Source organism: Ananas comosus, linkage group 8 (assembly GCF_001540865.1).
Source record: "Ananas comosus cultivar F153 linkage group 8, ASM154086v1, whole genome shotgun sequence".
Classification (NCBI taxonomy): Eukaryota; Viridiplantae; Streptophyta; class Magnoliopsida; order Poales; family Bromeliaceae; genus Ananas; species Ananas comosus.
The window spans coordinates 8,435,042-8,450,518 of NC_033628.1; the positions used below are offsets into that span (position 1 = coordinate 8,435,042).

Genomic DNA, 15,477 nt, shown 5'->3' on the forward strand with positions numbered 1-15,477 from the left:
GGTTGAGACTCATAAATATCAAGCGATGTGAGACTCGTCTCGCTAACCTAAACCGACCTTGTGATTAGTTGCACTCCACCCGCAACAGTCAACGCCTAAACCGACCTTGTAGTGAGTTACACTCCACCCATAACAGTTAACAACATGAGAGGCTTACTCTCCCCATTGTATAATACTAGTTCAGCCAAGACTCATCTCATACTTTTCGGCTAGTAATTGACTCTAATACCATTTGTGATGCCCCAACTTTCGTCCTACCATGCTTAACTCTTTTAACCTTTTGAGTCTAACTACCACCCAAAATACTAAAACTGGCTTAAGTGTTTTAACCCTATTATATGAGGTCTCACAATATGCTAAAATAAATAAATAAAGTAAATATCAACCGTTCCTAGCGTAAATGGTAAAATGCTTGGTAGTTGATATCTGAGGCTCTAAATTCGAATCCTAATTTATTCATATTTTCAGCTAAATTTATTTTTTAAAAAAATAAACGGAACAAGTATTATGTTATTTTTCTCTATGAAAAAAAGTAAAAATAAAAAAAGGAAAAACTTCAAAAGGAAAAACTTCAAATACCACCTATGTGGTTTTGCACCTTTTCACTTTAGTAACATGTGGTTTAAATTGTATCAATTTAGTACCATGTGGTTTCGCACTTTCTCACTTTTGTATCCTGTAGTTTAAAATACATTAATTTAGTTATTTTTCTCTTTTCGTGAGGTCCTCTGTTAATATTTCGTTAAATTATATACAAAAAATTTCAAATATACTATCTAGGTTTATCGAATATTTACTTTAGTACCCTTTAGTTTTAACTTTGTCACTGATTTTTTTTCCTTCAATATTTCGTTAAATTATATATAAAAAATTTCCGATGCTACCTAGATTTATTAAATATTCACTTTAGTAACTTTTCATTGATTTAACGAAAAAAATAATAAATGAATAAATAAGAGAAAAATAAAATCACATATTACTAACTTGATACACTTTAAATTATAGAATATTAAATTAAAAAAATAAAATTATAATGTACTTTAAATTAAGTAGTACTAAAGCGAAAAATGAAACACACGAGGTATTTAAAGTTTACTCCAAAAAAAAAAAAAAAAAAAACCGAAAACTCAAAATTCAAAAAGCGGTCATCTCGCCGAGCGGCGGGGGCGGGACGTTTCACGTTTGCTTGTGGGAGCACCCGCACCGCCGCTCCCGTGCGGACGCCGCACGTGGTCTCTGACTCCGCAGAGTCACGTGACCCGCACCACGATCGAAACGTGTTCCTCTCCCCCCCCCACAACGCCGAATGCGCGCACGTGCCCGGCACGTGCCCCGACGCACCATCCCTGGTCCCGCCGCCCGAGGCCAACGCCCGGCCAATAACAAACCGACACGTCACCGGATTCCCCGCGATCGCCGTGTGCCTTTTCCGAAGGGGAGCGTATGCGTTAACTTCCCAAAATTACAGGAATGCCCCTGTTTGGGAACGCCCTTATTCAGGCCGTGGTCTCTCTCTATCTCTATCTCTATATCTCTCTCTCTCTCTCTCTTCCTAACCAGTAACCACTAACCACCTCCTGGTTATTATTTTATTAGCGTTTTACAAGGGACGGTTGGTTGGTCCGTACGTCCACGTGGCGGAATCCTAGCGAGTGAGGCCGTTATCAGGGTAGGAGCTTTTGAGAGGGGGAGAGTGAAATGACGGAATTGCCCGCGGTGTCCGGCCCAGAAATGGTGGGTTTTGGGCATATATAATATAAAAAGCGTTTTAAAGTTGTAATAAATAAATAAATAAATAAATAAATAAATGGGATGTCCGCAACGGAGGGAATTTAAAGACGGAAGAGCGGGGGGAGGGGGGTGGCGACACGAAGGCGGTGGAGTCGTGGATCACAGCAATCGCTGCTGCAATAATAATAACAATTATTATTATTATTATTATTACTACTATCTGTGGGTCGATCGGCACATTCACACTTAGGATGCAAGCCAAGTCACCTGTGAACATTGTAAAGAAAGTTTTGCATACACCTATGCACAGCCACCCGGGCAATTTTTGTGCCATGCACCACATCATTAATTTAACTATATATATATATATATATATATATATATAAAGTTGAGCTATGATACTTTTACAAGTATCACCATCATAGTACTATTAGATTTTAAGCCATTGGATCTACTTTTTAATTATTAATAGCCCTTGGATTAAACATTATTTCACCTACCACCACCTACCATCATCATCTCAACCTCACATCTCTCCATCTAAGGGCTAAAAACACACAAGTATCACCCCCATGATACTTTTACAAGTATTCTAGCCCTACTCTATATATATATATGTATGATTCCGGCTATTATACTTTTATTAGTATAAGCTCTTTTTTATTCATAAATTTTCAGCCGTTAAATCTACCCCTTTGATTATTTTCATCTGTTATATTATGCTATTTAACTAACCATTCACTCAACCCTATAGAACTATTATTATCCAAATCGAAAAGCACTATTATCCTATTATCCTAACCACACATTCCTTCATCCAATTGCTGTAATCTTATAAGTATAAAAGGATCTATACTTATAAAAATAAGAGTATAGTAGCCTAGCATATATATATATATATATATATATATATATATATATATTGCTAGGCCTCGGTAATACTATTGGTAGTATGGAGGCCCCGTACTACCAAATCGTTTTAATGATGTAACTTCTAAATCGATGATCGGTTCCGTTAGACTTGATCGTTACATATTAAAAGTATTTAGAAACTAAATTTCATCATTGTTCGACATCATTTGGCTAGTTGATAAAAAGTATTAAAATTGACATTTTAATAATCATGTGATGCAATTTTTAAATTTAAATTTTTTATCATTATTTTTAATGAAATTTTTATAAATTTTTTTTTTACTATTTAAAGTAAGATTAGTACCTCTGAACTTAAATTTAAGTCTTTTATCATCATTTTTTAGGAAAAACTTCAAAAACCGCCCTTGTGGTTTCAATTTTTTTCACTTTAGTACCATGTGGTTTAAAATGTATCGAGTTAGTACCCTGTGGTTTCTCACTCTATCACTTTAGTACCCTTTGGTTTAAAGTGTATCAAGTTAGTGCCCTGTGGTTTTGCACTTTATCATTTTAGTACCCTGTGGTTTTAATTTTGTATCAAGTTAGTACTCTGGAGTTTTTTAAATCACAGGGTACTAAAGTGATAAAGTGCAAAACCACAGGATACTAACTTGATACACTTTAAACCACAAGGTACTAAAGTGATAAAGTGAGAAACCACAGGATACTAACTTGATAAACTTTAAACCACAGGGTACTAAAATGAAAAAGTGTGAAACCACATGGAGGGTTTTTGAAGTTTTTTCCATTTTTTATGAGATTTTTATTTTCAGCCATTCATTTTTAGACTACTCGTTTGATAGGTAAATAATATTAAAAAATAATGAAATTTAGTTTCCAAATTTTTTTAATAATGTAGATCAAATCTAATAGAGCTGATTGTCGATTTGGAAGGTATATCATTAAAAATAACTTGGTAGCACAGAGACCTTCGTGCGACCGATAGTATACAAGTTTAGTTCTCTCTCTCTCTCTCTCTCTCTCTATATATATATATATATATATATATATATATATATATATAATACACCGGGTGTAAGAGTATAGACAAAGATCATCAACATTTCCCAACATCTGAGGGGTGCAATCGCAAAGTCCACGTGGCGACACGGGGGAAAGGGAGGCTCTAATAATTCTCCTTCTCCTTCCAACCACCCTTCCCACTCCGCGCAGTAATAATTCGGGGGCACATCGCGTGATGTAGCTGTCGAGTATATGCTGTACTCGGGTATCGTTGTGATCGAGAAGGAAATTAGGCCTCATATAGCTTGCGAGACAAGCTGAGTGAAACGGGGAATATATATGTCGTAGTGTCGTACGTGTCAACTTTCCTTAAGTTTCTTACTCTGGTTTCAAATTTTTTTAATTTAATTTGACAAATTATAGATTTTAATATAAATTATTATTAATTATATTTATATTTATATATTTGATAAAAAGTACGATCAAATATATAAAATTAAATGCTATTAAACCTTCAAATTACTTTTTTGAATAAGTTTAATTATCCGACATCAAACATGACCTAAATAGAAACCGTCAGATGAACAAAAAATTTATAGAAATTTTTTTTTTTAATCGTACGCTAAAGTAGATGCAACCGACAATTCTCTAGTTGGAGATAAAAACTAAAACAAAAGTCATTGACAAAATAAAATTTGAAACGGTAAACTAAAAAAATGTGGACAAATTCAAGTGCGAGTTAAAGTTTATGGACTAGAGTGCAATTATAGCCAATGGGGATGGGGTGAGTGAGCAACGGGGTTGTTGACCAAGGTCGGGTCCAGGGGCGGGTGCGTTAGGTCAAGAGACAAATAGAACACCGCTTCCCACGGCATGTGGCGGGTCGTCTTGGCGTAAAGACCTGGGCTTCTCAAACTTACCCTCGGGTCAAAATTCTACTGAAACGCCCCTCAACAATACCCATCCCCAACATTGGTACGTTTTTTAAATTAAATATTTTTTGTTATTTTGGAATTTTATGAGTATTCGATCTCTTTTCTGAATCTAATAGTTTATTAATTATCTACTATTATTACTCTTTTAGTAAATAGAAGTGTAAGATTTTTAACAGTTGCTTGGTAACGGATAAAGTATACTAAAATTATTTACGAGGAGTATATTTAAAAAAGAATTAATAGAAAAATAAAGTGAAGGGTGTGTTTTAAAAATAGTAAATAGTTGGGGGGCTCTCAGTATTTTTTGTCACCTTCAATATATGCCGAGTAGAAAACGCCCATCGCCGTTGGGAATCGCTTGCCTCCATCCTTTTTCCCACCCGCTTCCAATTACTTACTGAGGAAACATACAAACGCAGGGAGAGAAAGAGAGAGAGAGAGAGAGAGAGAGAGAGAGAGAGAGAGAGATTAGGGTTTCGTAGAGGGGAAACGAATCCGTTACATCTCCTCGATCGATCGAGGGAAGAGAAAGGGAGCGGTAGATCTCGAATCGAAGGAGAAAAATGGAGTGGAGGGGGAGCTTGGAGGAGCTTATGAATCGAATGAACAACCCCAGGTTCGTAGCATCTTTACTAGTTGTTGTAGTTCGCGATCCATGTGATGATCCCCTTCGTTGTCTTCTTCCTCGGATTTGCTCCTTGAGCCCTTGCCATGGCTCCGATTTGAGCCCTTCCTTGTCGATTCTTTGCTCGCAGGGTCGTTATCGACAATGCCGTGTGCCCCACCGCCACCCTCATCAAGGTACGCTCCGATCGAACCCTAGATTAGCAGATTTGGAGAATAAGCCTTTAGGATTCGTCGAGTTATGCGGTGTTGTTTGTTATCCTTATTCTACAGGTGGATAGCGCGCGGAAGCACGGGGTGTTGTTGGAGGCGGTGCAAACCCTAACGGACCTCGATCTCTCGATCCACAAGGGCTACATCTCCTCCGACGGGCGCTGGTTCATGGACGTGTTCCACGTCACCGATCGCTGCGGCCGCAAGCTCACCGACGCGCACGTCCTCTCCTGCATCGAGCACTCGCTCAACACCCTCGAAAGCGGCTTCGTCGGCGGCGGCGGAGGAGGGGGCGGCGGCGGCGGCGCCGGAGAGGCGGATGTGGGTGACTTGACGGCGGTGGAGCTCACGGGGGCCGATCGCCCCGGTTTGCTCTCGGAGGTGTTCGCGGTGCTCGCGGATCAGCGGTGCGACGTGGTGGAGGCGAAGGCGTGGACGCACAACGGGCGCATCGCGGCGCTGGTCCTCTTGCGGGACGCTGACTCCGGGTGCCCCGTTCCGGCCGACGCGCACCGCGTCGCCCGCGTCGAGGCGCGCCTCCGCAACGTGCTCCGCGGCTCCGGCGATCGCGACCGCGACCACCAAGGGCGGGGTGCGCGAGCGCGCGTCTCCTCCGCCGCCCCCGCGGCGCGCGCCACCGCCTCCGATCGGCGCCTCCACCAGCTCATGTTCGCCGACCGCGACTACGAGCGCCGCGGCGGCCCCGGCGCCGGCGCGAGGGTGAGGGTGGGGGTGGAGAGCTGGGGGGAGAGGGGGTACTCGGTGGTGACGGTGGAGTGCCGGGATCGGCCGAAGTTGCTCTTCGACGTCGTGTGCACGCTCACCGACATGGAGTACGTCGTCTTCCACGGCACCGTCGACACCGACGCCGATCGAGCTCACCAGGTCACCCCTCCTCTTCAATTGTTTTCTTTTCGTTTATTGGGTGCCAAATTTAAATTGGATTAAAATCTGGGTTTTTCTTGGGTTGATGTGCTGCTAATAATTTGAATAGGGTTACTATTAGAGATTTTCTTATTTTTTTGGGTGAAAATTTGATGGAGAACCAGTCAACTATAAGCCATTTTGTAATAATAAGTGCAGCTCCTCAACTGCTTTTCAGTTTGGTTGGATACATTAAAATTGGTTTATTCTTAATTTTTCTTGTTGATTTGGTGCTAATTTGATTTCATATTGGGTTCCTTCAACTTTTCCTTTTTCTCCTTTTTTTTTTTGGGAAAAATGCCAGAAGTTTTTAATTTTAGGCCATTTTTGAAATAGACAGATCCCTTAGTCCTTTTTTTTTTTTTAAAAAAAATTCTCTATTTTTATGGAACTCGATTCACTTGTAGGCCACTCTGTTCTAGTTCTTATTATTATTTTAATTCGATTTTGTTTTATAATTAATCGCGAATTTGCTGAAATTATTCTATTGGCTATGATTCTTCAACTGTCTACAAAATTTGTAGTGAGAAAGTCCTCACGGCTAACTAAATTTAATTCAAGTGGTTGTGAATTTCTTAAAATTTTATATGTTATAGAGGACATTATTTTGAATTAATAGAGTCCAAAGCTGATCCGGCGAGTTGAACGGTCAGTTTCAAAATGGTTGCTGGGTTCTCTGTAGATGTTTACCTTTTCTGTGGGCCGCGAGAAATGTGGATTAATCTAGATTTTTTGTGGTGATTTGAAATTTGAAATTTGAAATTTAAAATTTGAATTGTTTTCTTTGTTTTCATTGTTCACAGGAGTTCTACATTAGGCATTTAGATGGGAGCCCCATCAGCTCAGAAGCTGAGAGGCAACGCGTTATACAGTGTTTACAAGCAGCAATCGAACGCAGACAATCGGAGGTATTTTTCTTTTCCTAGATCTCTTTTACAAAGATAAATGGTAAAGGATGTAGTGGGACCACCTCACCTCAACTATATGCCTTTCTGATATAAACCCTCCAACTATCTCTCTTTAAATCTTAGATCTTCTCAATTTTTCATTTTTTTTATTGTTATTTTTATCAAGTAAATTCGAAATTTTGCTAAATTTGTTTAGTATATCTTTGAAACGGTTTGTATCAGATTGCAGTGTGGGTTTGATTCTTGCCGTTAACATTAAGTCGACTTAATCTGCATCTCTTTTCTTAATTGGATAACATTTCTAGACTCCTCCCTTTTTCAGAAGAGTGTTAGGAGGATGAAACTGCAGATTTAGGTAACTCTATCTAATTCAATTTAGAAATTAACTTAAATCAAAGTAGTACTGAGTTGTTGCAGTGTCAATTGAAGTAGAAAATAATGGAAGAGTATTTGAAAAATTACTCGCTGTTCATGTGGTTCCTTATACCACATGTTTACCATGATAAATTTGCCAGAGACATCTCATTTCCGTTGACGCTTCTCGGTGTTCCGGTGCAGGGTGTAAGGCTGGAGCTACGCACTGTAGATCGGAGGAGACTCCTCGCTGACGTGACGCGGACATTCCGCGAGAACGGACTCTCTGTGACGCGTGCGGATGTGACAACGAAGGGGAAGATGGCCGTGAACGAGTTCTACGTGACGGACACGATGGGTAACTCGCCAGATCCCAAGATCATCGATGCAGTTATCAAGAGAATTGGCGAGGAGAACCTCCACGCCGGGGAAGAGGAGCGCTTGTCCCGGTTATACTCCACCCGCGACGGGTCCAGCGCCTCTGCTGGGCTCTTCCAACTAGGTTCCTTGGTGAGGAGGAACCTCTACTATCTGGGCCTCGTCAAGTCCTGCTCCTAGAGGCGAGGAACTGTTATCTGGACCTAAGTCCACCGCTCAGCCTCAGACCGCCTAGCGATATATAAACTTTTATCCGAGTTTTCTCTTCAGTCGAGAAGTTGCAACTAGGTTCTCAATGTCTATTAGTTATTTCAATTAAGTCTCTTCCGCCAAAAATTTGAATAATTCAGGCAGAAGTTGTCGTTGGTCGGTGAATGCAGATACCATTGACAACTTTTGTCCGAATTAATGAAATTTTTAGACGGAAAACGACTCTGTTGAAAGAATTAATACATATTAAGGATCTAATTGGAATGCCTAATCTTGGAAAACCTGGGGGCGAATGGTATGATTTGTCCTTTACTAAAAAGTAGGTCGTGATTGATGGCAGATTACTAGTTGGTCTGCCCCAGGCTGGCGGTGGATAAGATCTAGAGGACGGGTTCTCTCCTACAGGGTGGTGTATTTTGTTGCACATATGCCTCTCCCTCCCCATACTCCCGCTTGGATATGATCCAAGGTAATGCATTGTTGTACATAAAATTAGGTTCTAGTTTTTAGTTGGGGGGGAATGAAGGAAGGGGATTGATATCTCACTATTGTTGTTATAAGCGTTGGTCTATGGTTGGGTAGTTGCTAGTGTTTGTATCTCTCCTTTGTTACAAAAACTCACATTACTGTCACACGCACCAGCACACATACAGGAAGGAGTACTGTAGACTTTGTACATATACCATACCTGATGATATTGATAGCTACAAATATTGTTTGACTACCCAAAATATTAAATTCTCTATCTCTCTCTCTCTCCTCTGTGTGGTACTGTTTCTAGATTTCTAGAATCTTTTTGGGTTTTCTTGTGGTCTACTTGTATTTGCCTGGTCAGATTAAGGTGGGGTCTTTACTTAAACCCAACAACATAAACCAACAGCTTGGCACCTACCTCACCTGCCTATGTACGAATGAAAACCATTGTGATTGGTACCGAGTTTGGAGGGGGTTAGTAGTTGTGTGTTCAATAACCAGGAGAATTAGGAGTGGTAGATCACCGACCACAACAATGACGACGGTGATGATGCAATTAAACTTATTTCTTTTTAATGATCACTAATCCCTTCGAATTAGAGAAAGCGACGGGCGGGTGGTTGTAGCGCCTGTAGGGAACAAAGTGTGCGTTGATGCCGCTGTTCTCGGCCGATCGGACCGACTAATCGGCGTTGAATCGCGCAAACCCTTTTCTGTAATCCGTTGTCTTTTTCTTTAATGACATTATTAGTAGGGTTGAATTTTGTTGATGTTTCTGGAGAACGATATAATCGGCATAAAGAATTGTAAAAAATTAAGACATGGTATTTTATTAGATGGTTCTGGGACAGCATGCATGCTCTGGAATTGAAATGAATGGTAAAATTTAAACTTTCCCTCCCTTTCGTAGCAGGTATTCTTCTCATTATGGGGCAAGGGATTTGAAGATGATATAGTATGAATCCTATTCCACAAGCAAAAGCTAAGTATTTAATACTAAATAAAAAAGTCAACTCTTTTACGGGCCCATAAAAAGCGAGAGGTTTCAGCTAATCTGAATTTGAATTATGGAAAATTGTGGGATTTATTAGGACCCACCTGCAACTGAACACAATTGTTTGAATGGCTCGATAAAGGGATTAAAAAGAAGGCTCATATTTGAAAGCTAATAAAAAATAATAATAATAACTCCCACCAAAAAATATTTCTATGATATGAAATGGTTTAGTAGTACTAGTTTTAACACTCATATTTATGTGACTGTTAAAGACATAAATAATATTTGATGGAAAGAGATATAATAGACAAAAATATGTGCCGTAAAATAATGAGTGTGAAAATCAAACCAAGATCTTAGGATTTGCCATGTTGTTCTGTTCTCTTACCTATAAATTTTGTCTAGGAGCCAAACCAAAAAGCCAGAAAATTTTGCCTTGTGCACTTAATTTAGGGTTTGTGCTTCATCGTATGGTTTAAAATAATAGAACCCCAAAGGGTATTATTAAAGTAATATTTACTATTTCTTTTACGCTTGAGATAGTAAATATTTTTTTAGCAATACCATTCCCAAAAAGGAAACACATATTTTAGTAATTCTTTTTAATGGATAGAAAAGCATATCCATTTTTGGGTTATAACACCTAGGTTTCTTCTGGTAGCGTTTGGTTCGGAAATAAGGAGGAGAATAAGCCCTTGTTCCCCCCTTTGTTACCAAACGCAGCGTTTGGTATCCGAGAACAGTAGTTTCCGGGTTTCTGGAACTAGCTGGTATAAGACTGGAACTGACTAGAACTGCTGTTCCACCTTTTTCCTGGAACAAGCTTGTTCCCGAATGAGAACAAGGTTAATTAAATCTAAATTTAAATTTTAATGATAGTAAATTATTAATTAATCTAATTAATATATTTGAATTATTATCTATTGCTTAAATAATAAAATAAATAAATAATTAATTAATTATAATTAATTATTTATAATTAGATAATAATAATTATTAATTTAATAATTATTATTTATTAATATTTATTAATTAAATAATAATTATTAATAATTATTATTCTTAAGAAATAGATAATCGATATTATTATTAATTTATTATTTATAATTAATTATTAATAATTAGATAATTATTATTAATTAATTTATTACTTATAATTAATTATTAATAATTAGATAATTATTATTAATTAATTTATTACTTATAAATAATTATTAATAATTATTAATAATTAATTAATTAATTAATAATTATTAATAATTTATTAATAATTAATTAATTTATTACTTATAAATAATTATAAATAATTAATAATAATTAAATAATAATAATAATTAATAATTATTATTATTTATAATTATTTATTAATAATTTATTTATTATTTATTTTTAAGTAATATTTTGATGTTAATTAATTAGATAATATAATTTTAATTTCAAATTATAACTTTTATACCTCTCGTTCCAATTTAACTATCCAAACGCTATTTACCTTATTCCTAGGAACAACTCAATTTTCATCCAAACGCAACATTGGTCTAGTTCCTGCTTATACATGAACTTGTACCTATTCCTGGAACAAGCAATTCTTACTTATATCTGAACCAAACGCAGCCTCTGAGTATTTCTTTATGTTATCTTCTTATTACCTTGTGCTTATGCGCAAATTTTATTTATGAATAATTTATACGCAGGAACTCCTACTTTTCAGACTATTTTAAGAGAATATCTAACTTTGTGAAATTGCACAGCTTTAAACTTTTCTTGTTATAAAATGTCCTACTCAAAATCTTACAAAAAATTCAAATAAAGATTTGCCAAACATTCAAAAATTTCATAAATTTAATAACTCTGTTAGATGTTAATTAATAATTATTGCAATTTAATTTGCTAAAAAGTGATTAAAATAACTAAATTTGGTAAAATCTTTGATTTAGTTGATGAAGCTTACTTAATTACGAAAATAAAAAAAAAAATTGAAGTTGAGGGGTCCATTCCAAACTGTCCCATTGGTACGTGAGTTGGATCTTCATACATTGTTACGTAAACAATAATATAAGAAAAAAATTTAAAAGGCAAAACCCACCCAAGCACGTGATCACTCTAAAAAAATAAAAAAAAATGGCCAATCACGTCAAGTTTTATTATACGAATGCAAAACGCCTTAAAAATTTCAAAAGAATTTCAAATTTTATATTAAATAAATATAAATTAAAAACCTAATTTATAATTTTAATTAAAAATAGGAGTAGAGCTACTATGCTATCGGAAGTATAAAGTGGTTGGTGCTTCCGATTTTTTAGTTCTTAGATCAACTCCATTGATAATTTCTAACTATTGGATTAATATTATTAATCAATGAGGACCATTCAACCCTAGGAGGATAACTCAACCCTAAGGGGATGGCTATCATCCCAACTGTAGAATTTTTAATCCAAGGGCTAAAAATTCGGAAGCACCAACTATTTTATACTCCCGATAGCATAGTAACTCTACACTTAAAAATATGATAAGTTCGTAGTCGAGTTAAAATATTTCTAATAGCATGTGAATAATAGATGCTACTAAGTTTTTAATCCTTCTTAGTGTCTAAGGTTTATCATTGAGTGATAGTACCGGTAAAGATTCGAGAGCTTTAAAAAATTCATACCGACCGTTCTAGAGCAAGTGGCAAAGGGCTTGGTGGTTGGTACCCGATACCCAAGTTCGAATCCTAGTTGATTCACATTTTCAGCTAAGTTTATTTCTAAATGAAATAAACGAAACGGGTAGCATGCTACCTATCTCTCAAAAAAAAAAAAAAAAAATCATAATATGTATTGTTTATATACTATTAGAAGCATCTAAGATAGACTCTATTATAAGTTTTAATCTAGTACGATTAGCAAATTTTTAGAAAGTTTATTATTTTATAGTTTATATTTTGTTTCATCATGAAACATGCAATAAAATAAATTAGAAACGTTTTGTGCTTAAGAAACCATAGACTTTGAAGATGAAACTCCATAGAACGGTATTGAAGAAGTTAACCCCTAATTTTTTATACTATGGGCTTAGTTTACTATACAAATAAATAAATAAATACATAAACAAATAAAAAGCAATGAAATAATGGCCTAGTCATGGATTAGAACAAATGCCCGGTCCAACTGGTGTCCACGTGGCTGCTTATAATTGAAGTGTTACAACCAATAATTTAATACAAATAATAATTAAATAAATTATGCGATAATTTTAACAAATAATTGAATAAATTATTATTCAAGATGCCACCACAAGATCTAGGTTCCCCGCTGAGATCCTAGGTAGCTAATTCGTTATTAAAAAAAAAATAATGCTATCTATACATCTGAAAATAAGATTTACATCTTACCTTCACTTCATCACAAAATTATTAATATTTTACTTGTCACATCATTCATTTTTTTTTATTGTACAAAAAATCATTTGACATAGGTCCTCCTTTTTTCGTAATTACATTTGGAAACTTTTAAAATCTTTTATCTATTACTTTGATCAGTAATTTTTTCAAATTTTGCAACTCAAATAGCCACAAGATTGAAGGAACTACGTGTTCAATTACTAATGAGTAATACATCAATACACCACGTAAATCTTGACCATTTATTTTTCTAAATAGATGGTTGAGATGTAATATGATTTTAGAGGTGACCTACTATTTAGGCATAGGTACCATTCACCAGGCACCTATCTAAAAGGTATTTTGGTCTTAGAAAAATATTTTAGTCTACAAAACCGGTTTTATCCAACTAAGAATACTATAACCTTCTCAAATATCTACAACAATAGTTGGAATTCAAATTACAACTAAACTGTAAATTTAAATGCAAAACAACATAAAAAACTTAATTATAAATTAAATTCAACTTTTAAATATAAAACACAAATTTAAAATAAAACTGTAAGTTCAAATTCAAATTTTAATTTAAATCAAAAATTAAAATTTGGCTTTCAGATTAAAAGTACAATATAGATTCAAAATTTAAAAGTTTAATATAAATTTTGAAATTAAAATTTTATATTACAATACCAACTACAAAACTTAAATTTAAATCAATATTTTTTTGAGTTGGATACTAAACAAATAGAGTATTATCTAATTTGGAAAGTAACAAAACTAAATAAAATACTTAATATTATAGGATGCTAACAAATTTGGTATATGCTACTAATTTTTTTTCAATATTGTCATATTAACTAATTCAAATCGGTAACCTGTTCAATAGGTTACTTTATGTAAAATTCAACTATACCCTTTACTAATTAAGAGTTTGATTTTAATACTTATGGTGTAATGAAGCATTGCTCATTACTAATTATCAAATTTCAAATTGAAGTTCTTAACTAAAAATAATTTGATTAAAATTTAAATTTAAATTCTAAAATTCAAATTTAAATAAAAATAAAATGTAGAACTTTAAATTTAAATATAAAGTCATAAATTTAAATTTAAAATTTTCTGTTGAATTAAAATTTTAATTTACAAATAAAATTTAAAATATGATCATAATTTTAATTCAAATTTAATTGAAATTGAACTTTAAAAATAAATTTAAATATTAAAGTTAAGAATAAATATAAACTCTTACCTAAGTTTTTCATTCGTACTGACTTTCGAATTTTTTGAGCCGAAGTAAAAAAAAAAAAAGTGAGATTTAGGTATAATTTACTTTATCAACGTACTTTGGCAAAGTGATTTTTATATTCAATTTCGTAAACCAAATAATCGATAAGACGTTACTTTTTAAAAATATTATTTTCGATGTTTCACTCTTTGGTGAACCAAATATGTCCTTAGCTTAAGTCTATAGTGGAAGTGCGCAGCAATTGGCGTTAATTGTTGGAATAATAATACGTGGTGGTTGTGACGACACTTTGAGCACGTCATCTTTAGATTTCCTACCACATTCCTCCACCACACCACCACCACCACCACCACCATTAAAGAATCTATTACTTTTAAACATATATGCTACACACAATGGTCCACACAAAATGCCTTTTAATTAAATGGCTATTTATTATATAGTTATTTGGCAATTTAACTTATTGCATCATTAATGCTTTATAAACATATAAGTTTTTTTTTTTTGTTTTGATAAAAGTTCCTACCAAATATCATTCTTGGGAATCTTCATTATTCAATCAGCTGTTTCAATTCTAACCCTTCTTTTCGCAAATTTATTCATATATAAATATCATATGTACGTACGTCTCTTGCGCATCATTATAATATTGCTTATCCTCTCCAAATAACCAACACTACAAATTTAAAACAATATGCCTGTAGTAAAGATAAACTAGCGAAAACGCAACCCGCGCTTCGCGGCGGTTAATTAGATTAGCATAAATTTAAGCAGAAAGTAATATAACATATATTATATATAAATATAAATCCACATATAATCCTTCACATAATAGGGTGCCTAAAAAATTAAGCATGAAATAATATAAAATATATTGCAAATTCAGCATGGGGCATCATTTGGAATGAGGGAATGCGTTATCAAAACAAAGTCAAAGCATAAAGCACACAGTATTATATGAACCGACTTAAAGACTCAGTAGACGTGACATTCATTAAGAGTGAGTAGTTAAGCAAGAAGGAAAGTACATCCATTATGCTACAAGTAAGAGTTGAGGGAGGAAGAAACACAACTAATTAAGTGGAGACAAAATTTTAAAAAAGTACACAGCATTGTAACTGATACTGCAAAGCCATGCGCAAAATGCCTTGTGAGCACAAAACATGGTATCAAAAGGTAGCACCAGCATTTAAGAAGCTTTAGTAATTAAGCCAACGGATTCGACAGAGCATCAGATTCATTAGCTG

General features: G+C 34.9%; 1 protein-coding gene across 1 annotated transcript; it reads left to right on the top strand.

Moving 5' to 3' along the window:
• LOC109714475 (ACT domain-containing protein ACR8-like) lies at positions 4,883 to 8,907 on the top strand. The gene is made up of 5 exons (XM_020239114.1): positions 4,883 to 5,157; positions 5,297 to 5,342; positions 5,439 to 6,263; positions 7,106 to 7,210; positions 7,769 to 8,907. The coding sequence occupies exons 1-5, from the start codon at positions 5,105 to 5,107 to the stop codon at positions 8,120 to 8,122; spliced, it is 1,383 nt and encodes a 460-aa protein (XP_020094703.1). The 5' UTR covers positions 4,883 to 5,104; the 3' UTR covers positions 8,123 to 8,907.

What these genes read in the sequence shown, in the direction of transcription:
- LOC109714475 (XM_020239114.1), top strand. Translation starts at nt 5,105, where the DNA reads ATGGAGTGGAGGGGGAGCTTGGAGGAGCTTATGAATCGAATGAACAAC. An exon ending in CCACCGCCACCCTCATCAAG is followed by an intron (nt 5,343 to 5,438) that starts GTACGCTCCGAT and finishes CTTATTCTACAG; the next exon opens with GTGGATAGCGCGCGGAAGCA. An exon ending in TCGAACGCAGACAATCGGAG is followed by an intron (nt 7,211 to 7,768) that starts GTATTTTTCTTT and finishes GTTCCGGTGCAG; the next exon opens with GGTGTAAGGCTGGAGCTACG.